Source organism: Colletotrichum paranaense (assembly GCF_030867605.1).
Source record: "Colletotrichum paranaense strain IMI 384185 chromosome Unknown Scaffold_6.1, whole genome shotgun sequence".
Taxonomy (NCBI): domain Eukaryota; kingdom Fungi; phylum Ascomycota; class Sordariomycetes; order Glomerellales; family Glomerellaceae; genus Colletotrichum; species Colletotrichum paranaense.
Window position 1 is genome coordinate 789101 of NW_026848964.1, and position 23358 is coordinate 812458.

Consider the following 23358-nt stretch of genomic DNA (forward strand, 5'->3'; position numbering starts at 1 on the left):
TGCCGCCATTGAGCCTGCCATCACGGCTCTTTCTGAAGCTGAACGACACCTCATTGATTGTTCGAAATACCTGACTGTCGTCCTACCAGCGATTCACTCACCAAGTACCTATTCTCTGGTCTGGTTGCGGGATACTCGATTCATTTCAATCTTCCCCACCACACCAACTGCCACGGACACAACTTCAGCCTCATTCTACACTTTACACTTAACACGACCAACCGACGAGCACTGTCGCGAACCTTGCGACACCCGGCGTCCGATGCCTCTATTCGAGATGTCATCCAACATCAAACGAGAATCAGACATGGAGGCTAGCGGCCTGAAGAGAAGTCACGATGATTTCTCCGGTGACGAGGTCACCATTGAGGATCGTGGCTTGCAGAACGGCGTCAAACATCAGGCCACCGAGGCCGTTGTCCAACCCAGCAAAGGTATGAGCTACCTAACATGTCCACATTGTGGCCATCATTTTGCTCCGATCATCCATCTAACCTTCGCAGCTGGGTCTCCCGCCCGCCAGATGCCTACCCGCGATATATCGCCAGCCCCCAGTAGCCCGAGCTCATTGACCGATGCCGGCACCCTCACACCAGAGCGCGGCTCGCCCTCACCCGACCTCACACCTAGCAAGAGCACGACTCCCCTCAAGCAGACCACAACAAGTGCCAATCCCGCTTCATCATCAAAGACACCTGCCTCAACTACCCAACCCACCAAACGAAAGCGCCGGACCGCAGCCGAAAAGGAGGCCGAAGAGAAGGAAAAGGCACAGAAGAAGAAGGAGCGTGAAGAAAAGAAAGAAGCCAAACAGGCCGAAAAGGCAAAAGCAGACGCTGAAAGACAAGTCAAACAGGCCGAAAAGGCAAAAGCCGACGCCGAAAAACAAGCCAAACAAGATGAGAAGCGCCGTAAGAAGGAGGAGGAAGAACGCAAAGCGCAACAGGAAAAGGAGAAGAAGGAGCGTGCCCAGCCGAAGCTCATGTCCTTTTTCAAGGCACCCGCCACGCCCAAGAAGGATACATTGGTGCCTATCATCAAGTCAGGGAGCCCTTCCAAATCCGCACTTACGCCAGACGCCAAATCTCCCGCAGCCAAGAAGGAGGAGCTATCAGAATATGAGAAGCGGTTCAAGCCGTTCTTTGTGCAAAGCAGTGTTCGCCTGGCCAAGAGCCCCTTCGAGATGGACGACGAGGCACACGAGGCCAAGACGAGGATATTGGGAGAGTACTTTGATGGAAAGAGAAAGTCAACCCAAGCGGGCGGCTTTGATGCTATCGAGGTTTTCCAGCTTCCCGGTCGTCCTGCTGCGCGAGGCAGAATCTACCCGCCAGTGCGGTTCAGCATTGAAAAGATGCGAAAGCTCACACAAGAAGCAAACAGCGAAGAGGATAAGAAGGCGATTGTAAAGGATATTGCAGATGCGCTGAGGAAGGTCCCTACAAAGTCACTTAAGTTCTATCAGGATGTGCGGCCTCCTTACAGAGGTACCGTCACCCTCAGACCCTATCAAGCAGGCAAATCTGGCATGCGACGCCTCGCTCGAAACCCCATCCGCCGCGACCAACTCCCCGTAAACTATGACCACGACTCGGAAGCCGAGTGGGAAAGTGAAGGTGAGGACGTCGATATCGACGATGATGACGATGAGGATCTCGATGCCGACGGCGAAGACATGGACGAGTTCCTCGACGACTCGGAAGACAACGGCCCTGCTCGGTTCGTGAGTGCCAACGGCCTCGAACCGGAGAGCACCGGCCTCTGCTGGGAGGATCGCACACGCAAGGGTCCTAACCGCACCGTGTACGAGCACAGGATGGAATTCATTCTGGGTAAGCTATATCCCGTCTCCCGCTCATATAGCAGCGTTAACACATGTTTTGAAGAGAGCCTCGAACACCACCACAGTATCGATCCCTTTTCGACGGAATACTGGGAACCCGAACCGAAGCCCAAGCCTGCCGGTCGTCCACCTAAAGACAAGACTGCCAAGGCTCAAGCGATTAAGGACAAGACGGTTAAGACCCAAGCGGCAAAGGATAAGCCTGCTATAGACTCGAAGCCGGCCGATGCCTTCAAAGCAATCACCTGCGGCAGCACAAAGAACAGCGTACAGTCGCTGCCGAAGAAAATCTTGGAGAACAACAATCTCCAGGAGCTCAAGAAGGTTATTGAGGCGAATCCCAAGATCGCCAAGGGTGGCCTGGTCGATCTCTCGTACGTTGCACTTGCTCACGCCAAGATTTCCCGCAACGACCTGAAGGAAGCCATCGCCATGATTGCCGAAAAGGTCGGCGGTAAAGGGCTTGCAGGCTCCTGGGCTATCAAGTCAGGTTTCGACGTTTGAGAGAGAGAGAGAGAGAGAGAGAGAGAGAGAGCATTGGCATGCTGTGAGAATTCGGCGTATGAAAAAAAGGGAAGGCGTACTATTCTGATTCGATGAGGATACCTCGGCGGACATGTTTATCCCACCCACAGTTTATTGTCCGCCATTGTTCATGTTATTTGGGAGGAGTATGGACTTCGTTTCTTACTTTTGTTCCGGGTCTTTGAGATTGTTGTCGGTTGAGGGAAGGCACAAGCCGGATGGGCGAAGGCCCCAGCATCTTTTACGAGCCACCCACAATAGTGGTGGATTCTATTGCACGTACTACATGCCTTTGCGCCTTTCGGGCGGTTATGATATGATGGCATAAGGGCGGCGTATAGTGGATTATTCCATTTTCTTTCTCTCGGACGGTATTTCGCATGGATGCACAATTGCTCTCTGGGCCACCGGTGGCAGCGGCGTTAGTAGGCTTAGTAGATGGTAGGAAGACAAAAGTCTCAACATGCCTATGTCTCTTCGTGTCTTACGCATGAGATTCCCTTCGAGTACTGGTGCCCGTTAGTAGTCTATCCGCTTTGATTTAAAGCCACCGCCCAAGCTTCAACAGCCGTCATCCGATAAAGTGCTGCTGAAACGCCTGCTTCCTATGTGAGAGAACTCGATGCTTGTGGTAAATGGTTCATGACCGGGCTTTCACAATTTGACTGGGCACGTGTGAGAAAGATAGGTAAGCGTCCAAGTTGTCGGGCCCGGGAAGTCGGCAAGCGGCGAAATTGAAGTAGATTACATCGGTAGTGTCGGATTGAACAATACGAAAAAGGCTTCTCTCGAGAAGCCAGACGAAAGAGTCAGGCGAAGGTTCATTCGGCCGTGTAACATGTAGATTGCTGTTGGTGCGATTCAGAACTACGAGTCGCGCAACGCTGGCGGGCTGGCCCAGGCGTCGAACCCTGCAACTCGGGTTTATGAAGACGAGACAAGCTTTCTGCGTGAGTGCTTCTCATCTGGGGTACCTGGCTGCGCTGCGCCTACGTTGCCTACTTTGGTCACAGACAACGCTGTTTAATCACCGTGCTCTCCGACTCTCAGGCCGATTATCCGGAGAACTTCTGCCATTGGGTTCCGAGCACTCCACACGTGTAATTCGTAGGCTATGTTGACTCGTGAGTGATGAAGGGAGGCCGCTTGGGTTGGAGGTGTCGCAGCCCGCGCGAAGACTGCTTGGGATGAGGGTTCGTCCTATGCTTCTTCTTTGACGCAGGTGCTCAATCTAACCCAGGGAAAACCTACGCCCACGTCGCGCCAGTGAAAGTTAGTTAGAGGAGTCCATCTTGACTTGACAAGATGATGGACTAGAAGACCTTGAGTTGCCAAGCATGCCAAGACATATATAAGCCAATATGTGTAGCGTACTGAGATGTAGTAGACAGCAGCTCTCCAACCACGCCTTTCTTTAACAGTAGTTGTCACCATGCAACATCCACTCCTTAGCATTGCATTCCTCGCCTCTCTGGCGTCTGGCTACTGGCTACCCGAGACACTGGGCAAAGACCAGTTCAAGACCTGCGTCGTCCCCAAGTCCAAAGGCGACGACGCCCCGACCATTCTCTCGACAGTCAAATCCTGCGGCAGCAACTCCCGCGTCGTCTTCAGCGCCGGCACGGAATACAGCCTCCTCACCCCTCTAAAGTTTTCCGGCCTCACAAACGTAGAGTTCCAAATCGAGGGCAACCTCACCCTCTCAGACGACCCGGCAGCCGTCTCCGCCGTGGTCAACAACCGCTCCATTTACCCGGGCCACTGGATCACCGTCGCCGACAGCAAGGGCGTCACTTTCACGGCTTCGAATGCCCAGGGCGGCGGCTGGATTAACGGCCACGGCGATAAGTGGTGGTCCAGCGCCAACGTCAGCAGCAATAATGGGCGCCCGCACATGTTCTCGTTCGGTGTGACGAGTTTGCGGCTGCGGGGCCTCAAGATTCTAAACCCCGTCGCGTGGTGCTTCTCGATAAGCGGGCAGGATGTCTACATGACTGACACCGTGCTGGACGCGCGGTCCAAGACTGCGTTCCCTTTCAACACGGACGGTATTGACGTTGGCGGTTCCGATATTGTCATCGATGGGTGGACCAGCTGGAACGGCGACGACATCATCAACGTCTCTCCGCCGGCTGTGAATGTGACTATGCGCAACGTCGTCGGATACGGCACGCACGGAATCTCGGTCTCCTGCGCGTCTGGCTCGGGTAGCGGGTACCTGTTTGAGAACGCAGAGATCCACGACTCGCTGTTGGGAGCTCGCTTCAAGGGCTCCGTGGGCACGACGTGCCAGATTTCTGATGTTACCTGGCGCAACTTCACAATTACCAACACTGCTTACCCCATTCACTTTATCGAGGACTATGTCGATCAAGAAAAGGGCGCTGCCGGGAAGGATGCTTCGCTGGCTGCGTTTGCCAAGAACTTCCGCTGGGAGAATATCAAGGCGCATACTGGCTCGGGTCTCAAGGACGGCAGCTGTACCTCTAGCCCATGCTGGAGTCAAAGTCTAGGTGAGTACTAACGAGTTCAAACTATACCTTACTCAACGACACATCTACGAGGAACTGCTAACACGTTGCTTTGATTCTCAGGCGCCTCAACCAAGAAGGGCTTGTACCTTATGTGCAAAGACGCGGCGCATTGCCAGGACTTCACCTTCAAGGACATCACCCTCGTCGCAGCTGTAAGTCTTCACAGGGGAAACTATGATGAGGGATTAGTCTTGCTAACAGTATATAGGATGGCAGCGCAGGTGAGATGGAGTGTGTTGGACTGGAAGGAGCTACAGGCCTCGGCATCCCTTGCACGAACGGCACTTTGACCGGAGGCAAATAGTTGATCCCTGAACGATACTTGGAGACGTCGAGTCTCGAGTCCTTTTAAGCGAATAAAGCAAAGTAATTCAAATCAACTAGTGACGCAAGAGTTGAGCGTCTCGCGAATATTGAGTATATGCGCATCGACTGATGGTAAAAACTTGTTGTGTTTCTGTGCCGCACCCGCCGACGTCTTAACCAGTCGGAACGAATCTACTGTCTGTCTCTCAATTCCGTTGTCTGCTGCGTATTCTTGTAGGTATACAAAGAGAGGGAGCTGAGTTGAGAAGATCCATTAATTGTCGAAGTAGGTCAGTTGTTTACATTGAGACCATCTATAGGTGAGCATTGGTAGGTGATTCATCACAATCATACTAGGCGAGCAACTGGGATTTTGGTAGAGACTCAGAGAGGAGGACATATATTGGAAGGGAGCCAAATCGGCGCGAGCGCCTGTCTTGGTGGCGGGTGGCGTGCTAGCTCGAGGCCTACCCTCTGAGATGATTATCATGAACTCAGGAGAAAGTGGCTTGGCCAGCCCGGAGCTAGTTAGAGAAGTCAACCCTTTTACTGTGCGGCGATATATTTCTCTTAATTACAAAGATAATGGGAATCTCGGGTGAAGAGAACATAGTCTCAAATGGCCGACTCCAGCGCGGCCAGGCTTTGAGCCTATCCCCAAGTCAATGATTAAGTGAAGAGGAACGAACACTGAAAACGACCAAAAACGCCACAGATGACCGAATTATAATCAATTGCTACAGCCCTCACTCAACAATACCACGAAACCCATCATAGCTTAGATTTCTCAACCCTCTGCCCATCAGCCCTCCCCGGCGCCGGATCCTTCTTCGTAACCTCAGCCTTGAGACTAACGGGATCCCCCAGCTGCGACGGGTTTCCGCTCTCGAGGTCCTCCTTAGCAACGTCCTTCAACCGTCTCTTGTCGTAGTCCTGGACGGGCGATCCATCCGAGTTCTTCGCGCCTGTGGAACTACCGTCACCGCTGCTGCCCTTGGACTGCGTACCGGAGCGCGGTTTCGAGTCCGCTGCCGCGCCGAGGTCCCCTTCCGTCGGCGAGAGCTTGGAGACCTCGGCCTTAAGGGAGACGGGATCGCCTAATTGTGATGGGTTGGAGGAGTTCGCCTTTGCGGCGACGTGTTTGAGGCGTTCGGGCTGTTTCTGCTGCTGGTGAGGTGGTGTTAGTATGTAGGTACGTTGGGACGTGGACCGAGTGCAAGCCGGGGATGTGCTTGAGAGTGAGCAACTTACGGGAGCCATTTTGTCTATTTGGGAAATCTAATCGTCTCTATCGATAAGTAGAGATATCGAATTCTGGCTATAGGGAAACACAGCTCCGTTTTAAACTACTCTCCTACCAGCAGACGAGGCCGTTGCAGAATGATAGAATGCCAGCCGTGGCGTCGCGCGGTCTTTGACGCCTTCATCTTTGATGACGTGTATGACTTACAAGCCGAGGGCCACAGCGTGGGACACAAACTACGCCTATAGTACTTTACCACCTTACTTACTAACGCGGATGGTCCCGTCATAGGTAATTAGGTAGAACAAGCCTCATCGGATCTTCCAATTGCGGAGAAATGATCTAAGATTGGTAGTAGATGGGATTTGAAGACATGTGAAGACGAGCTAGTGAATTGGACAACCTCCGGGCTGCAATAGACTTACACGAATTCCTCGTGCATTTCATCTGCTTCGCAACACACGTGCAATTCCACCTTTACAAACTAACATCTTCAAGAAACGAGATGTATATATATACTATTCTAATCGTGGTATCTGCAGGTGCTCTCCAAGACGCACAGGATGCTAATTACGCTAATCTCCTAAAAATACAACAATAATACTCTCGTGATGCAGTCAATCGTTGGACCCCGTGTAGTTTATGCAACTCACCACCTCGTACCGAGGTCTCCTCCTCCCTAGTCATTGCTCACAAGCGCACACGAAGTCATGACCTCGCCGCAATCTGCGCCGCGCTCGCCACAGCCTGAAGCGGCTCCAACTCATCCTCCATATCGCGATCCGTCTGCTCCACCCCCGCAATCTGCGCATTCACACCCGGCCCGCTACCACCACCATTCGTCGCTGTCGTAGCAGTGGCTGCCGTCGAGCCGTCGGCCGGCGGTGGCGCCTCCTCCTCTTCTTCATCAGGTTGGCCCATGCCAATGACGTCGATCCAGTTCCAGTACTGCACTTTGCCCTCGCAACGTTCAAAGATGACTTTATCGTCCATGACACCATCATCAGGCCCGTTATCGCCGTCCTCGTCTGTAGAGATACCCAGCTTCCCGGACCCCGTGCCGTCGACGAGGTCACCTATCCATGTCCGCGCCACGGGGACGCCGTTTGCGCGCATGAGCTGCAGTTGCGCGCGCAGGTTCAGGCGCAGGGCGCGCTCCGGCTCCTCCGAGTTGAAGATCTTTTTGGTGAGCCAGGGGAAGAGGATACCGAAGTCGGACTGAGATAGATGCGCAGAGGAGCGGACGTAGAAGAAGTTTGGCTCGGGCAGGCTGACGCCGCTGCGGCGGAAGATTTGTGGCGTGATCACCGACGCTGAGGGTTGCGGAGAGAGGACGCGGGCGGTGACATGGAGGTGGTCTGTCCATTTGTAGAACGCGTCGGACTCGACGGCCAGGATGGCGTTGCCGCCCGGCGCGGTGGACGTGTTTGCGTAGGCTGGGAGGGGCAGATTGAAGAGGTCTGCGGATCCCGGGGCGAGGAGCGGGAAGCACCACATGTCGAGGAGCATGGTGACGTTCTTTGGTGTGATTTGCCTGCACAGGGCCGAGTCCGGTCGCGGTGTGAAGAGGGGTTTCTGGACGTGTGCGAGGGCGGAGGACTCGGCGTAGTAGGTCGTCTTAAGAAGCTGGACAATGGAGGCGGAGCCGAAGCTGTGGCCGCCGAAGATGATGCAGCCCGGCTCATGGACGTGGAGCTTGTTCTTGAACTGGGTCAAGCTGGGCGTGGACTTGTTGAGGTTGGACATTGCGAGGCCGAGGTCCATGTTGAGGGTGACCATATGGATCATGCCGAGCTCCCAGAGACGGATCCGCAACTGATCTTCACGGGCTTCGTAGATTTCGGGGCGGGCGTCGTGATCTATGCGGACGTAGGGAATCACGCGGCGGGTGTCGCGCATGAAGTACTGGTCTTGTTTACCGGGGATGCGGACAAAGGAAGCCACGGCGCTGCCGTCGCGGTGTTCGGGGCAGATGACGACGATGCCGTGGGAGGCGAGGGAGCCTGCCAGGTGGGAGTATGTGTTCCGGTTGCCGCCGAGGCCGTGGGAGAAGATCATTGTCGGCCATCGTCGGTTCGGGGTGTCTGGATCGAGGATCTCGGCGTTCTTGTGGACGGGAATGGTGGTATAGTGCAGATGTCGCGGGAGGAATCTGTAGGCTCAGGTCAGTACAGCACCTTTTGCGCAGGCACTAGAGGAGCGTTCGAGGAAGAGGGGGTACATACGAGACAATGTCTGCGAGCATGGGCCGGATGCCAATGAACTGGGTGTAGGCAGAGACATGTTGCCGTTGGGGCGACGGCAGCCAGTTGATGCGCTTGCCGTTGGATTCGGGAACCGCGGGGTAGAAGACGCGGCACTGGACGGTGTGGATGTCTGTTGCGCTGTAGGGGGTCGGACTGGGCGACTCCAACTCGGAGACGGGGATCTCAATGTCGACGGTGCCGACCTTGTGCGGGCCGGTGTAGTCGGGGAAGGACGGCACGGGGCTCATGCGAGAGAAGAAGGACGCGACCTTTTCGGCGGCCGTCGGGGGCGCTTGCGCGGCAGGCGACATGGCTGTTGTGGCGTCGTCTTGCTGTGTTTCTGGTAATTACTTTTCGAGATGCGACTGTCGCTATGGTGATTGCTTTGCGCTGGGTTGCGTTGCGGTGCGTTATGTTGCACTCTGCGCGTTGAGCTGTCGGTCTGAGGTGTGGGTGAACGTAAGGGATAAATCGAAGCGCAAGCCGACGTTGGGAGGAATTAGGACGCAGGGAGGGGGGGAAAAATCACGGGATCGAGTCCGGGGGTATTCGTAATTAGGTGAAGAACCAAGGTATTCATACGTATGGGATTGCGCCGGCGGGGTGAGTGGTTCGTTCAAGGGTTGAAAGAGAAGAGAGTTTCACGTTGAGTCCGACAAAGTTATTGCTGGTCCTGTGTTCCTGTGTTGCTGTGTGCTCTCTTGCAAGCTCTTACAAGCTTTTCGCGGTCGGATATGCGTGTGTCGCGATGGTGTTTTAAACCAATGTTTCCGTCGATGCAAGTTGGTCCCGTCTTTCAATGCGGTGATCAATGCAAGCCGTCGTCAGCTGAGGTGCTCAGATGTATCCGTCTAGACCGTTGACAGCGTGTACGAATAGCAGACCGATAGCAGGGATATTATAATAGGGGTGGGAACCGGCGTATTCTTTAGGGATCGATCGAGATGGGATTGCTGTAGCCGTACTTCGTTGGAAACAGATGAAGCTTCGGCAATATCCGGCGGGAGCTTGTATAGCACTAATGTATTCCGTCGTGTAGTGAGTTTTTGCAGCTAAGCAAGCACTAGAGGATGTATCTGTAACGAGGCGACGAATAAAAAGTTGGAACTTATGGCCGTGGCAGCCAAAGGATTGAAAGTCAAGCAAGGTGGGAGAGCGGAAGCAGAGCGAATTAGTCGACAGAAGCGCAGTGTCCCGATGGGATTTCGAAACCCGATGACAATTAGCTCGGAGCAGTGTTCCCTGTTGGCAGCCAGCCTCACTCCAAAGTCAACAAGGTCCTTGGTAAGCTGGTGCTCCAAAACTTGTCTGTTGTTGATTTCAATGCCGTAATGTTCCTTGCAGAAAAGTTGCAGAAGTCATTTCAACTTCCAAGGTAAGTGTGAGCTAACAAGTCAGACAGCGGACAGACCTCCTTTTGAATATGAGAGACGGCACGAACACCCCCTCCCTTGAACCTCTAGGAAGAGGCCAGTGGAGAGAGGCAACTAGCAAAGCAGAGAAACCCGACAAAAAGGCTGCTTCCGTCTCTCTGGAGCCAATCGCGCACTCTGGACCGAGATGGTCTTGTGGCCACTTGCCCGAGGGGGAAACGTCATCCATCTGTTCGTACTTTAGGTAAGGTACGGATACCACAGGTGTGTTGAGTCGTGCGAGCTGGAGCTTTGTGCGCCAGAAATTTCTTGCCTCGGTCAGCCAAAACGGATTAGCAGACAGAAATGAGGCGAAGCTGGAAAAAGCTCTGGCGTTGGTTCATCGCGCTGCTGCTCTCTGTATACTGTGTAGTGTGTACTCTGTGGACGAAGCTTCTTCCCATTTGCGGCCATCCCGAGACCGAGATGATCAAGGCACGTAGGAACGAGTGGGACGTGAGTAACGGCGGCTCCGGTTCCTTTTCCCGCAGAGTCTATGTATCCATCGAATGAAGAATATTTCTTGGCGGTGCTCTAGTTGCTATTCGCGATTGACGTGTTGTGGCGTGTGTGGTTCCTTTTGGGGCGGCGCATGAACGTTGGGTTCTTATTAATCTCGGCCAGGTATTACTCTCAAGCTTCTTAGGCGCGCATAGACTCGCTGGACTTAAACGTCTCGTCGTTCAAAAATCGCCAACGTCTTATCGCTATCTCGATCGCGATCAGTTTGGGGTTCCCATTCCCAAAAAAAGATGCGACCACCTTAAGACTCCATCACGGCGGGGAACAGGGAGGTTCCTTGGTGGCCGAGGTGCGTGATTGGCGGCCGAAGCAGCCCAGACTCTTTGAAGACTTGGCATGTTGAATTTGGTCTGTATCGATCGCATTCTCGAACTAGTAGTCCTCTCAATTGTCGAATTGAATTGGTCGATGGTCCATTCATTCAATCAAAGTGGACTGCGAAAAGGAAGACTGACGAGAAAAAGAGAGAAAGCGAAGGTGACAGGGAACGAACGTCATCGTCGGTCCCTGCAGCCTCCGACCCCCCGACCCGCCCCCCTCTGTATACGTACCTAGGGCATTGGTCTCATTGGCTTCTCGCTTCGGTCCGGACGAGGACCCACTCAGCCCCGTCGAAATTTTCTTTTTTTTCGGCTTTGCCCCGCCACGGCCAGTCGGCAGCTTCTTTTCTTTACGCGGGCACTCGAAGACCTGCGCACAAACGGGGACCACTACTGATTACAGAAATGATTCTTGGGTCCTGACTTGCGTGATTCTGACATCTAAGATCTTCTGATCATCGTACGGAAGGGTGGCCGAGTTGGTTATGGCGCCAGGTTAAGGTCAGCTTAACATCTGTTTCCTGGTGGGGCAACCCGCGCGAGTTCGAGTCTCGTCCCTTTCATTTTTTGATTCTTGACCTTCTATCATGTTTGTATAAGTCATTTTTGACACAAGAATGGCTCCGGCCAGTGATTATCAGTAAGGTGTGCCAATACGATCATCCTGTGAAGTATAAACCGTACGTGGACGGATATCTTGCAGGTATTCTCAAAGAGCTCTACGATCCTCTCCAATCACCAAGACAGATTTGCCACTACCGACCTCCGCCTCAACTTCAATTTCCACAAGCACCTCATCCCCAATCAGTCCAGCCGTGATCGTAGTATTAGCCGGCCGAATCCCATGACACTTGAAAGCCCATCCATGGGCCTCTGATACCTCCAAAACATCCTCTTCCCGCCGGAGCATCACCCTCGTCCGCACCACATCCGCCATGCTCCCTCCCAACCGCTTAAGGCTTCCTTCGATAATATCCAGCGCTGCCACCGCCTGAGCCCGAGCAGAAACTCCTCCAACCACCGCAGCAAGCCCAGGCTGGAGCTCAGGTGGCGGGTTCGCCGTCGTCCCAGACACCCGTAACACGCTCCCAAATCTCACGGCACGCGAGTACCCAGCAACGGGCTCCCACTTCCCGCCAGAGCGGAATTCAACCCTCTCCCCCCTAGCAATAGCCTTTTCCACCTCGTCCAGCTCGTTCTTCCTCGGAAGGTGATGATGGCTCAAATCCCCCAAAGCCGTCAAGAACGGTGGCCTCCTGTACTCGTCACCGCAATCACCCGGTATATCCTCCAACCCTTCCTGCGCAGCCTCAATCTTTCTCCTGTCTTCTTCATCCAGTGAGAACCCAAACGCCGCGAGGTTCGCCTCGGCGTACTTCCCGCTCTCGGAAGTCAACCTCCCCCCGATGATGACTGCTTTCACGACAGGTATATCAAGCACCCACCTCACCGCCACCGCCGCAACAGAAACGCCATGCTTCTTCGCGATATCGGCAACGGCGCTCAAAGCACGCTGAAAGGCGTCCCAGCCTCCCGCGGCGTGTATGAAGCGAAGATACTTTCTCAGACTCCAATTCATCCCCTGCCCGTCATCCTTAGGCTCCGGCTTGCCAACCCACTTCTCACTCAGAAAGCCTCCAAGTAATGTCCCATACGTCAAGACACCAACCCCGTGCCGCTCACAAACCCCCGCCATCCGGCCCCTCGTCAACCGGCGATCGATAACGGAGCACGAGACCTGGTTCGTGGCGATTTCGTGGCCAGAGTGAAGGAGAAGCTCTAAATGTGCCGCGTCGACGTTGGTGAGTCCTATATGTGCAATTTTGCCCCGTTGTTGGAGAGTGCGCAGGTGAGATAGGTTGTAGAGGTACGTGTCGTCGGTGTAGTCCCAAATATGGTACTGCATCAGCGCGATCTGCTTCTGGCCCATTCTTGTGAGGGCGAGATCGACGGCTGCCTCTGCTGTCTTGAAGGACTTGTCGCCTGTCTCAGCGGGACACCATTTTGTAAAGGCCGTGATGGGGGGTAAAGTGTAGTTGTCATTGTGGTTGTGGTGGCCGATGACGAGCTCTGCGGGGCCGTAGTGGTCTGCCATGTCGAAGCCATCGAGGCCAGCTTGGATTCTGCCAAAGGATGTCAGTAAGCTTCCGTACAGTTGAATTTGAGGATGCATGTCGTACAAGGGCTTCATCGCGTCTGCTGCTGCCGCGACGTTAATATCCTGGTCGTGCCCGCCGGCGAGTTGCCAGAGGCCATTTAGGATGCGGGGTATCTCGATTGACCCCGCGATGGTCGTCCGCTCGACTTTTGGCGGCGATTTCGCAGTCATTTTCCTTGATGTTTCTGGAGTGTAGGCTTGCAATCCGAGTCCCAAAACCAGAGTGTAGTGAGGTGAAAGGTTGACACGTTTGAACCAGTCACAAGGTGAGGGGAAGTTGTTGCTTAACAATAAAGTCTGCCCAACTCTGGCCCCCAAGTGGCCTTCATATCACATCTCAAATTCACAACTGTGAGTAAAGTTTCATCAATGATTCTATTTCGACAATATCGCATACAGCATCATCGCAAATCCCGGAATTTCTCATGTTCTAGGGATATTCTCCGTCGGTCAGAAGCCGCAGAATTGAGCGCTGAGCCTCACTTCAAGTAGCTACGATTATATCTCTCCGGAAATTGTCCAATGATATCAGCTAGCACCTGAACGGCCGTGTATCTGGACTACAAATAACAAAGTCAGCCAAGATCATATCGCTAGTGTTTCTCCGTGAGTGAGGACTTACGCTGGTTCGGCACTGAGAAATGGCCATGCCGGCAAAGTAGAGATTCGAATCTGTTCAAACTCAAGTTAGCACCGTGATCTTTAAACACCAACACCAGAAAGAGAAGCAAAGATACTCACGGCCAGAAAACGTTGTAAGCCCAGGAACCTCGCCCTCCTCATCCACCCCAAAAGCACTCACATTCACCAACTTGCCCGCCGTCTCCTCATCAACGAACCCACTCCTCTTCCACCTGGCAGGCAAATCCACAACCTCATACCCGGTCGCCAGCACCACCCCATCCGCCTCAACAACCCTCTCGTTCCCCGTCTCCCTATCCCTCACCACGACACCATCCTCCACGAACCCAACAGCATCGCCCCTCGCAATCTGAATCCGCCCCCCAAACACGAGATCAAACGTCCCCGGCTGGTCAACGTAGAACGAGCTGCCTCGCTCCTCAAACACCTTGGTCATCAAACACGTATCCCGCTCAACAGCGTACCCCAGCCCCTCGAGCGCCAGACTCCTATCCTCCGCCCCCGCGATCGCCATCCCGATCGCCCCGCGCGCCATGTCCCGCATGATCCCGACCGGCAGCGACTCCTGCAGGAAATCCGCCGTGTCGACGGGTATGTCGCCCTGGTACCGCATCATAAGGATCGGCGCCACCGTCGCGAAGTCGAGGAGCACCGTCGGGCTGCGCTGGAGTATCGTAACGCTTTTGACGTCCGGGTCTGAAGCGAGGTTGCCTGCGACATCGTGCGCCGAGTTACCTACCCCGACTATGAGGACGCGTTTGCCTTTGTAGTCTGCCGGGTTGCGGTACTCTGACGTATGCTGCACCGGTCCCGTGAAGAGTTCCCTGCCTTTCAGCTTCGGGACGCGGGGGTTATCGTTGCCGACGAGGAAGCCGTTGGCAAGGAGTAGATTCTTCGCCTTGAGCGTCATCTCCTCCCCCGTCTTCACGTCCCTGACCTCCACCGTCCAGACCTTCTCCTCTTCGCTCCAGGTGTTCTTCGTCACAGCGACCCCGCCGAAGAAAGGCAACCCGAGCTCCTCAACCGCCGACGAAAAGTACCGCGTGAGATCCGTACCCTTGAGATATTTGGGATACCCCTCGGGCACCGGGAACCGCGGCAGCTGGATCATGAAAGCGGGGTGGTGGAGCGTGACGTTCTCGTACCGCTTCGTCGACCAGTTCCCGCCCGCCTGAGGCTCGGCGTCGAAGACGGCTACGTTTGCGCCCGCGGCGTCGAGCTGGATTGCGTTGGCGATACCGGTGCAGCTTCCGCCTACGACGACGGCGTCCAGGACTGCGTTGCCGTCGAGGCGGGGGAGACCTTGTGCGTGGGGGTTGCCGCGCTGAGAAGGCTCGATTAGGGATGGGCTTGTTCGGGGAAGAGTGCCAAAGGGTTTCTCTTCGAGTTCGACTACGGCTGTTGTCAGGACGCAGATCTGCCAGCCTTTGTTATCCGGCCCGGGGATGAGTTTGGCGAGGCCGATGCACTTTGACGCCGGCGCCTCGGTACGGAAACTGAACGGCACGTCTAGCGTCGCGAACACGGGGCCCAGACGCGCCCATACGGCGTCCATATCCATGTCCTTGTCCTTGTCACTCGAGAAGGCCAAGGGCCGCCGTGTTTTGGAGAGAGTCTTCCACGCTGCAACGACATCGTCCCGTGTATGGATCGTTCGCTTGTCAAAGGTGAGAGTCAAGTGGTCTCTCCAGAAGCACTTTTCGGCAAAAAGGTTTCCAAAGGCGTCCCAATCGCCCTCGCGGATGGCGGAGGAGAAGATGTTGAGGAAGGAAGCTGCTTCCTTTGCGGCGTTGATGTTTTCTTCGCCGTCGAGGGGAGGGACTGCGGGGATGTGGGATGGTAGGGTGCGGACTGGGACGCGGGTTCGCTGCTTTGTCTTTGTCGTCATTGTCGCTAATTAGACTCTGGAAGTTTGAAACTGTGTAAGTTTGTATGGTGAGTAGGAAAGCTTTCAACTGTGGTTGAGTTTCGTGTAAGTCTGTCCTCGGAATCTTCAAGAGCGGGAGACGGCAGCCCCTTTTATCGTTTCCTAGCAAGACACGTAGTCTAGTCCAAGGGACTACTATGCCCTTACATTTTCGCACCGTCCAAAGCTACCAGCAGTGAGACTTCCATAATGAGGAAACGAGGGGGGTTGTGTTCGTCAGATTGGAAAACGAACAAAGCCACGAGCGTTTGGTGGCTTTCTCTCACCCGTCGATCTCCTCTGTACGGAAATATCGGAGGTATCACAAGAATCTTACACGCAGCGGCCCTGCAAGCTATTAGCGTGGCGGGGAAATGGGGTTGGTGGTTCGAAGCTCCTACGGGTTGCCCGATTCGGAAATGGGGACGTATCATGTTTGAATTTGGTATGTGTGTGTACCCTTTCCAAGGTAGGGTGTGTAAGAGATGACTGCCGCTGGTATAGTCTAGGTGAATGAACGTCAAGAGCTCATCGTCCATGCCCGTAAAAAGACTTCTAGAAGGAACTTCGTGAGGGACCGTCTTGGAATACGAGTGCGGGTTAGTGCAAGCGGAGGAAGAGTAACACTGCAGAGGGGCCGATCCGGAGATACCCACGCGCCCCGCTTCTCCGCCCGGCCGCCGGTGCCTCCGCCCGCATTTCTCAGTGCCATTGAGCCAATCGCCTCCGACACCTTTCCTTGGCTCGTATTCCTCCCGGGCTTATGACGCCGGGCCGGATTATCAATGTCCATCCTGATGCCAACAGCTCTAAGCGTTACTGTTCACGCAATACACGTTGTCTGACAAAGGTTACGTGGAAGGTATCCAGGGACCTACATAGGTACCTTACTCTGGCATGAACTTTGTCATCAACCAGTGCTTCATTGGATAGCGGGATCATTTCTGGAGCAGGTGCAGTTAACGCGCTGCTCGGATACTATCTGGCCTCTAGATGATGGCTTTCCCCTGGTCCCATACGGACTTAAGATGGAGGGACCCATTCAAGAGAAGAAGACGAGTAAGGGATTACGAAACAAGTAAAAAAACATCCACCTTGCGATTGCTAATGATATCAGTAGTAGTGGATGGCTACTTGTTCAGAATGCATACAATCCATTGTTTCCACGCGAGGTATGGCACCTCTACCAGTCAGGTGTTTACGTGATGTAAGGTACCTTAGTTCAAGATAAATTAATGAAGCTTCAGTGACTGAAATCGAGGGCGATCATGATTGTCCACCTTGAAGTACTGCGTAAAGGTACATCACCTTGCGAACTTGAAGTCCAATGACGCCATTGTAACCCAAATTGCGCAGAGTCATTATCGTGGCTTAGCTAATCATATTACCCGCCAGCTGCGGCGCAGTGACCTGCTTGAAATGGCCAAGCTCTGCCCCGTGCCCCCTCACTGGGCCCCATGGCAACGGATCCAACGCTGTGCGATAAGCACCTCTTCTGCCTGCTTAGGTAAGAAACCGCGGGCGATAAGACAAAAACCCCAGACATGTCGGCCCGTATCGGCGTAGGCTCATTCGTCGGAGCCAATCGAAGCTTCCGGCGGGTCGCAGATCCGCTAGGTTCCAGCTGCCCCGTGCCTCTCGTTCCTGCGCCTGCCGTGTTGTGCCTGTGACCGACTCGGACGGGAAGCTCCAGCTGAGGTGTCTTCAACGGCCAACCTCTACGATTCCCACTCCGCCTCTTTCTACCTTGTCACCTTGTCTGTCTGACCTTGATTCTTCTACTCTCTACAACATCAACCACGCACCTATCCTCCACAGTATCGCGCAACCTCACCCATTCCAATCCTCAGGCAGCGTGCATCGTATTGAGGGTCAATGAACCGCTTCCTTATCACCAACTCAAACGCCACCGTTCAAGCAACACATCCTCTCCACGCTTCGCCCGGCATGACCAAGCACACTCCCGACTCCCTTCGCTCCCGCGTCTCTTCCCTCTCTCTCCGCCTCCAAGCAATGGAGCACGCCGAAGCTCTCTCGCGCTCTCAATCTCCCGCGCCCTCCATGTCCGCCTCCACTACCACCACCGCCGCCCCCGGCCCGGCTTCGAAGCACTTCCTCCTCGCCGACATGAACGGTCGTCCAGCCTCCCAGAACCCCGTCTGCGAGTCCTGCTGGAACACCCTCCGCTACAGCGAGGTCCGTCAGACCGTTCGCGCCGCCAACCCGGCCGCCTGCAAGCTCTGCGCCGTTGCCGCCAGTAAGCCAGAGGCCTACACCCAGCCCTTTGTAGACTTCCTGTCCGAGAACCCCACAATCTTCCACGCCGTCTCCTACTTCAAGGACAAGCTCGCTGCTGCAGGATTTACTGAGCTTCCCGCCCGCGAAAGCTGGGCCTCCAAGGTCCAGCCCGGAGGCAAATACTGGACCACCCGCAATGGTTCTGCCCTTATCGCCTTCTCCGTCGGCGAGTCCTACAAGCCCGGCAACGGCGTCGCCATGATCGCCGGCCACATTGACGCCCTCACCGCCAAGCTCAAGCCTGTCAGCTCCAAGCCCACCCGTGCCGGGTATCACCAGCTCGGCGTCGCCCCTTACGCCGGCGCTCTCAACCAGACCTGGTGGGACCGCGACCTCTCCATCGGTGGCCGTGTTATCGTCCGCGATCCCGAGACCAACAAGACGTCTACCAAGCTCGTCCGCCTCGACTGGCCCATCGCCCGCATCCCCACCCTCGCACCCCACTTCGGCGTCGGCATGATGGGCCAAAACAACCCGGAGACCCAGGCCGTTCCCATCATCGGCCTCGACTCTTCCGACCCGGACGCTGCCTCCGCCACCCCCGTCGAACCCCTCGGCCCCAAGGGCGCCTTCGTCAACACCCAGCCCCCCAAGCTCGTCAAGCTCGTTTCCAAGGAGCTTGGCCTCGCCTCCCCTACCGAAATCGTAAACTGGGAACTCGAGCTCTACGACTCCCAGCCCGCGCAGACGGGTGGCCTCGACCGCGAATTCATCTTTGGCGGCCGCATCGACGACAAGGTTTGCTCCTGGGCCGCCCTCACCGGTCTCCTCGCGGCCGACTCGGACCCTAAGGATGGCATTATCAAGCTCGTGGCTCTCTTTGACGACGAGGAAATCGGATCCCTCCTCCGCCAGGGCGCCCGAGGCAACTTCCTCCCTCTCACAATCGAGCGCGCCGTTGAGGCCCTGAGCGAACACGCCGACGTTGCTTTTGGCTCAAATGTTATCGGCCAGACCTTTGCCTCCTCCTTCCTCTTGTCCGCGGACGTGACCCACGCAGGAAACCCCAACTTCCTGGGCCTGTACCTGGACGAGCACATCCCCAAGCTCAACGTTGGTATCGCCATCTGCGGCGACAGCAACGGCCACATGACCACCGACGCCGTCTCCACGGCCATTCTCCAGCGTGTTGGCGAGCTGAGCGGGTCCGCGACGCAGACGTTCCAGATCCGCAACGATACCCGCAGCGGCGGCACTGTCGGACCCATGCTCAGCTCCGCCATGGGTGTAAGGGCTGCCGATGCGGGATTGCCGCAGTTGAGTATGCACTCCATCCGCGCCACGACCGGTGCGTTGGACCCTGGTTTGGGCGTCAAGTTCTTCAAGGGGTTCTTGGATCTCTTTGAAAAGGTTGATGCGGAGTGGCAGTAGTTGTTTCTTGATTATACCAAGATGGGACGGAGTAGAGGTGAACGTATATAAGTATTCTAGATATTTGGTAGCCAGGGGGGGGGGGAGGGGAGTATCAGTGGGGTTGTTCAAGCGTGGCGTACTGCGTGGGTGTCACCGTAGAGGAGCACGAAGTTACGATTGCTTGTAGATTTATACAATATGTACCAGCACAAATTAGACGCATCATTTTGGATACGTTCCGAGTCAACATTCACGCAGCCATTTCTGAAAGACTGTTTCTGTTCCTCCTGTTATCCTGACAAGAATGCTAATGCGAATTAATAATGCTCCAAAATCTACTCATTAGTCATAAGCAGACCCTACGCCGAGACCCTATACCAACTCCTAATTATGATGGATCGACCGTCCCCCACGATCGCGCACAAGACTGTTCACCTGCCGAATCTCCATTGAATCCGCCTCCGACCCGCCCGACCGGATCCCCTCCTCATCATCGTCAGAAGCAGACCCTTCGTCGTCGTCATCGCTCGCCATCCCGCCCGCCTCTTCGAGCTGCTCCGTCTCCGCGTCGACGGGCTTCCTCCTCTTTTCGAAATCCTGCCTGTGCGCCTCGGCAATGATTTTGGAGAAGCTGCGCTGGATGGGCGTGATGCCGGACATGACTCTCTGTCTTAGCGTGCCGGATTCCTCGGCGCGGGGGTCGGATGATGCCGCCGGTCTGGCGGTTGTGGTAGCTGATGTGGTTGTAGCGCCGCCGCCGGTAGAAGCAGCGGGCGCTACTGCGGCCTCGCTGGTCGTTTCCTCTGGTACCTTGCCATCTTTACCAGCGTCACTTTCAATCGAAGACCGGGGCGCGACGAGGGGTTCGATGCGATAGGGGAGGGGAACGTCGCGGGAGGCTTTGTATTGCGCGACGTTTGCACAGTGTTCGTTTTCGACGCGGAAGAGAGTCCACATGCCGCGGCGGGAGACCTCGGCCATGGCGACGAGGAAGGAGACGATGGTAGAGTGTTGCGTGTCGTGGGTGAAGATTGCGTAAAAGATCCAGGCGAAGCGGAGGATGGGGTCGATGACCATGATGAAGTAGTAGGGCCAGCGTTTCTTGAGGGCCGTGATGTCGCGGAGGAGCCAGTGCCGGGATTGGGGTTGGAGGAGGGAGAAGTCCATGAAGAGGTCCCAGATTGCTGGGCTTTGGTCAGTATATGTACGACCGGCGATGGCATGAGGGAGAGGAGGGCTTACATGTGTAGATTGCGTTGATGGAGGAAAAGGTTATGAACATGGCGAGGTGGCCGTGGGTGTTGTTGATGCGGTACATGGAGAGGGAGACGGCGGCCATGATGGACATTGTGTATTTGCCGCCGTTGACGAGGTGAGGGAAGATGTTCCTCGTGTCCTTGTAACGACGCAGACATTGTAGGAAACGCCAGATCGGAGGCAGGGCGCCTAGGAAGCCGAGCAGCCGAGAGTGGCTGGAGTTGCACTGGGCTGGGTTCTCCCAGGCGTTGGCATATATACAGAAGAACAGCTCAACGTTCTGATAAAGGGTCAGTCGAGAATATCAGGGGGGCCAGATGGATGAGAACTTACACACATGGCGTATGTCAAGGAACAGTAGATATCGCCGAGGAAGAAGTCTCGGAACTCGACTGGGTACAAACCAGCCAGCAACAGGCGCCACTACACGTATCATTAGGTTATATCTGTAGCAGAGAGAGGAGGTGGACAACTTACATGAGCGTACGCGAACCACCTTCGACTCCTTGCCATGAAAATGGGCGCGGGGAGGAAGATGATGAACACGGAAATAGCAATCAGGACCACGGGATAGTATTCATACACCTCGTTCGTGCCGTACTCGCTAAAGTTGAGCCATATGAATACTCCAAAGATGAAAGTGAACAAGCTAGGGAACTCGGCGAGCTGCCGCCAGTCGAGATTGTGCCGAGTATCGAATTCGAAGATAAAGGGGTAGTTGATCTTGTTCCGCGTCCAGATGGCACAGTTAAGACAAAACATGCAGAACAGGAGCAGCATCAAAAAGTACCCTCCGTAGATCTGCAAGAGGTAGCTGGTGCGTGACCGTACCTCGGGATCCTTGTCAAAGAGCAGCTGGCCACCAAAGACGGCACCCTGGATGGCGAAAACCAGTCCAGTACCAAGGAGGATTCCGCAGCGGAATGCACTCCCAGATTCGTCTCCCGGTCTGCGGCTCAGACTTCGCAACTTGCCGGCCGCGAGTTTGTGGTTGCCACGCTCAAAGTACCGAGCATACAGGTCTTCCACCGCCTTGATATGGCCGTCCACAGCGTCACTGTTGACGAACCAAGACTTGCTGACTTTTTCGTTCATGTAGCGGTACTGGGGCCGGGCGTTGACAGCCTTGTCGTACTTTTTGTTCAGTTTGCGGAACGCAGTCCGATTCAGGAGAGCGTAGGACTTGAGCAGTTCGAGCCCGCGGTAGAATTCCTGCAGAGCGAGCTTGAGCTTGCGTTTGGCGGTTCGGTACGGGACGTCATGTTCGTGGGGTCGTCGGATGTAGTCCCGTCCTGCGTCGCCGCCTTTCGGGCGCATGACTGGGGTCTGGGCCATTTTCGATAGTGCTTTGGAGTTTGGCCCCGGGCGGAAGATCTTGGACTTCACAGGATCGATCCAGACGAGGGGGCCCTTTTGGGGACCGTCCGAGACGCCGTGTCCGCCGTTTAGGAAGTCGATCTCTGCCTGTTGCTTCTGGACATGCAGCTCTTGGGTCCGCCGGTTTCTCATCTCGTGTAGTTGGTCCTTGAGCAGACTCAGCCGTTCTCCGGCCTGGTCCTCCTTCAACTTGTAGAATGCCTCCACCTTTTCCAGCTCAGAGTCCAAAAAGTCAAAGAATTCCTTCTCCTTCTGCCGGACTAGGTCGATAGCCAGCCCTTGAAGACCGTACTCTGGGTTCGTTCCTGATCGGTTCAGAGGTGACGCGTTCGAGAACAGGCGCCTGAGACCACCCCTCGGCGACGCATTATATGCAGATCCAATTGTCGCAGAGTGGGGGAGCCGTAGCGATGAAGGCGTGTTCTCGTGTTCGGTCGAGGGCGGGCCAGAAGAGCGAGGGGCATCCGCAATCATGGAGGCGCTTCTTTGCAAAGCCTGGCGGGTGGGCTGGTCGTCCTGGGCAGAAGCGGGCTGCGGGCTGGCATCACTCTGGTGCGACGGCACGCGCATTGCCGGCCCGGGCAGCTCAAAAGTCGCCTTGCGGTCCAAGGGGGCTCCAGTGTCATGATTCGGAGGCGTATGGACAAAGCTCCCGTACTGTAAATCGGTCGAACCGTTGTTTAACCCCTGACGTTCGTGGCTGGTGGAAACGGGAATCGCTCGTGCTGGTGTTGCGGGCTTTTGTCGTGCTGAGCCAACTGGAGCCGGGCTGTGGCGGAGCGACGTCCGCTCGTCGGGATTTCCGCCTCTCGAGTGTCCATGTTTCTGAGTATTGAATGGCGAATGGCTGTGGAAGAAGTTGGCGGCGATGCGGTTTTCACTCTTGCTGGCATTGTTTTGGGGGCTGCCGTTGGCGCGATTGATGGCGCGGGAGACGGCCTTGACGTACTTCTTGCCGGCCTTGTAGTTGAGGTACTTGATGCGCCATTCTATTTGAGATAATTGTCAGTAAGAGTAGGATAATAGCCGAGAAGCCATTCGCAGAGAGACAAGGGCGGCGCGCACCTGGTACGAGGTCCTGCTCGAGCTCCTTTGCAAACTTCATGACGTAGTGGCGCCCGTTGCGCAGCGCGGCCTAAGTAAAAGGTACAGGAAAACAGCGTTTACCCAACGAATGGAAGAGGCAACGCCATGTAAACTCTATGAGGTGTATTGAAGTAGGAGCATGTGTGTATTTCAGAGTACTGTCGAGTTTGTTCCAAGGAGTTGAGTCGCACCGCCTCGTTCTCAGGTCGGCCCTTGTTTTTGTCGACGAGGATGGGGGAATTCAAGGTGTTTTGTTTTAGTCTTGTTTTTTCTTCGAGGTGCGCGCTTGGACGAAGCTTTCGCCTGCAACTTTTGGGCAGCCAAGCTTTT

The 23358-nt window shown here is 55.2% G+C and overlaps 7 protein-coding genes across 7 annotated transcripts; 3 read left to right on the forward strand and 4 right to left on the reverse strand.

The window, feature by feature from the left end:
• Positions 1-91: 91 nt before the first annotated feature.
• Positions 92-2347, forward strand: CPAR01_07881 (chromatin assembly factor 1 subunit A; the record flags this gene model as incomplete). Its single annotated transcript, XM_060492150.1, has 3 exons — positions 92-434; positions 504-1832; positions 1887-2347. Coding segments are annotated over 3 exons (2133 nt in total), but the record flags the coding sequence as incomplete, so codon positions are not given.
• Positions 2348-3800: 1453 nt separating this feature from the next.
• On the forward strand, positions 3801-5206 carry CPAR01_07882 (exo-polygalacturonase; the record flags this gene model as incomplete). The annotated part of the gene is made up of 3 exons (XM_060492151.1): positions 3801-4881; positions 4963-5054; positions 5111-5206. The coding sequence occupies 3 exons, from the start codon at positions 3801-3803 to the stop codon at positions 5204-5206; spliced, it is 1269 nt and encodes a 422-aa protein (XP_060348521.1).
• Positions 5207-5979: 773 nt separating this feature from the next.
• On the reverse strand, positions 5980-6468 carry CPAR01_07883 (uncharacterized protein; the record flags this gene model as incomplete). Its single annotated transcript, XM_060492152.1, has 2 exons — positions 5980-6375; positions 6460-6468. The coding sequence occupies 2 exons, from the start codon at positions 6466-6468 to the stop codon at positions 5980-5982; spliced, it is 405 nt and encodes a 134-aa protein (XP_060348522.1).
• Positions 6469-7159: 691 nt separating this feature from the next.
• CPAR01_07884 (platelet-activating factor acetylhydrolase) lies at positions 7160-9008 on the reverse strand (the record flags this gene model as incomplete). The annotated part of the gene is made up of 2 exons (XM_060492153.1): positions 7160-8603; positions 8677-9008. The coding sequence occupies 2 exons, from the start codon at positions 9006-9008 to the stop codon at positions 7160-7162; spliced, it is 1776 nt and encodes a 591-aa protein (XP_060348523.1).
• Positions 9009-11660: 2652 nt separating this feature from the next.
• On the reverse strand, positions 11661-15639 carry CPAR01_07885 (endoribonuclease L-PSP; the record flags this gene model as incomplete). Its single annotated transcript, XM_060492154.1, has 4 exons — positions 11661-13392; positions 13593-13669; positions 13732-13781; positions 13851-15639. The coding sequence occupies 4 exons, from the start codon at positions 15637-15639 to the stop codon at positions 11661-11663; spliced, it is 3648 nt and encodes a 1215-aa protein (XP_060348524.1).
• Positions 15640-17532: 1893 nt separating this feature from the next.
• On the forward strand, positions 17533-19326 carry CPAR01_07886 (aminopeptidase I zinc metalloprotease; the record flags this gene model as incomplete). Its single annotated transcript, XM_060492155.1, has 1 exon — positions 17533-19326. The coding sequence occupies one exon, from the start codon at positions 17533-17535 to the stop codon at positions 19324-19326; it is 1794 nt and encodes a 597-aa protein (XP_060348525.1).
• A 366-nt stretch (positions 19327-19692) lies between these two features.
• On the reverse strand, positions 19693-23047 carry CPAR01_07887 (EXS family protein; the record flags this gene model as incomplete). Its single annotated transcript, XM_060492156.1, has 5 exons — positions 19693-20492; positions 20551-20845; positions 20899-20988; positions 21043-22931; positions 23008-23047. The coding sequence occupies 5 exons, from the start codon at positions 23045-23047 to the stop codon at positions 19693-19695; spliced, it is 3114 nt and encodes a 1037-aa protein (XP_060348526.1).
• Positions 23048-23358: the final 311 nt, after the last annotated feature.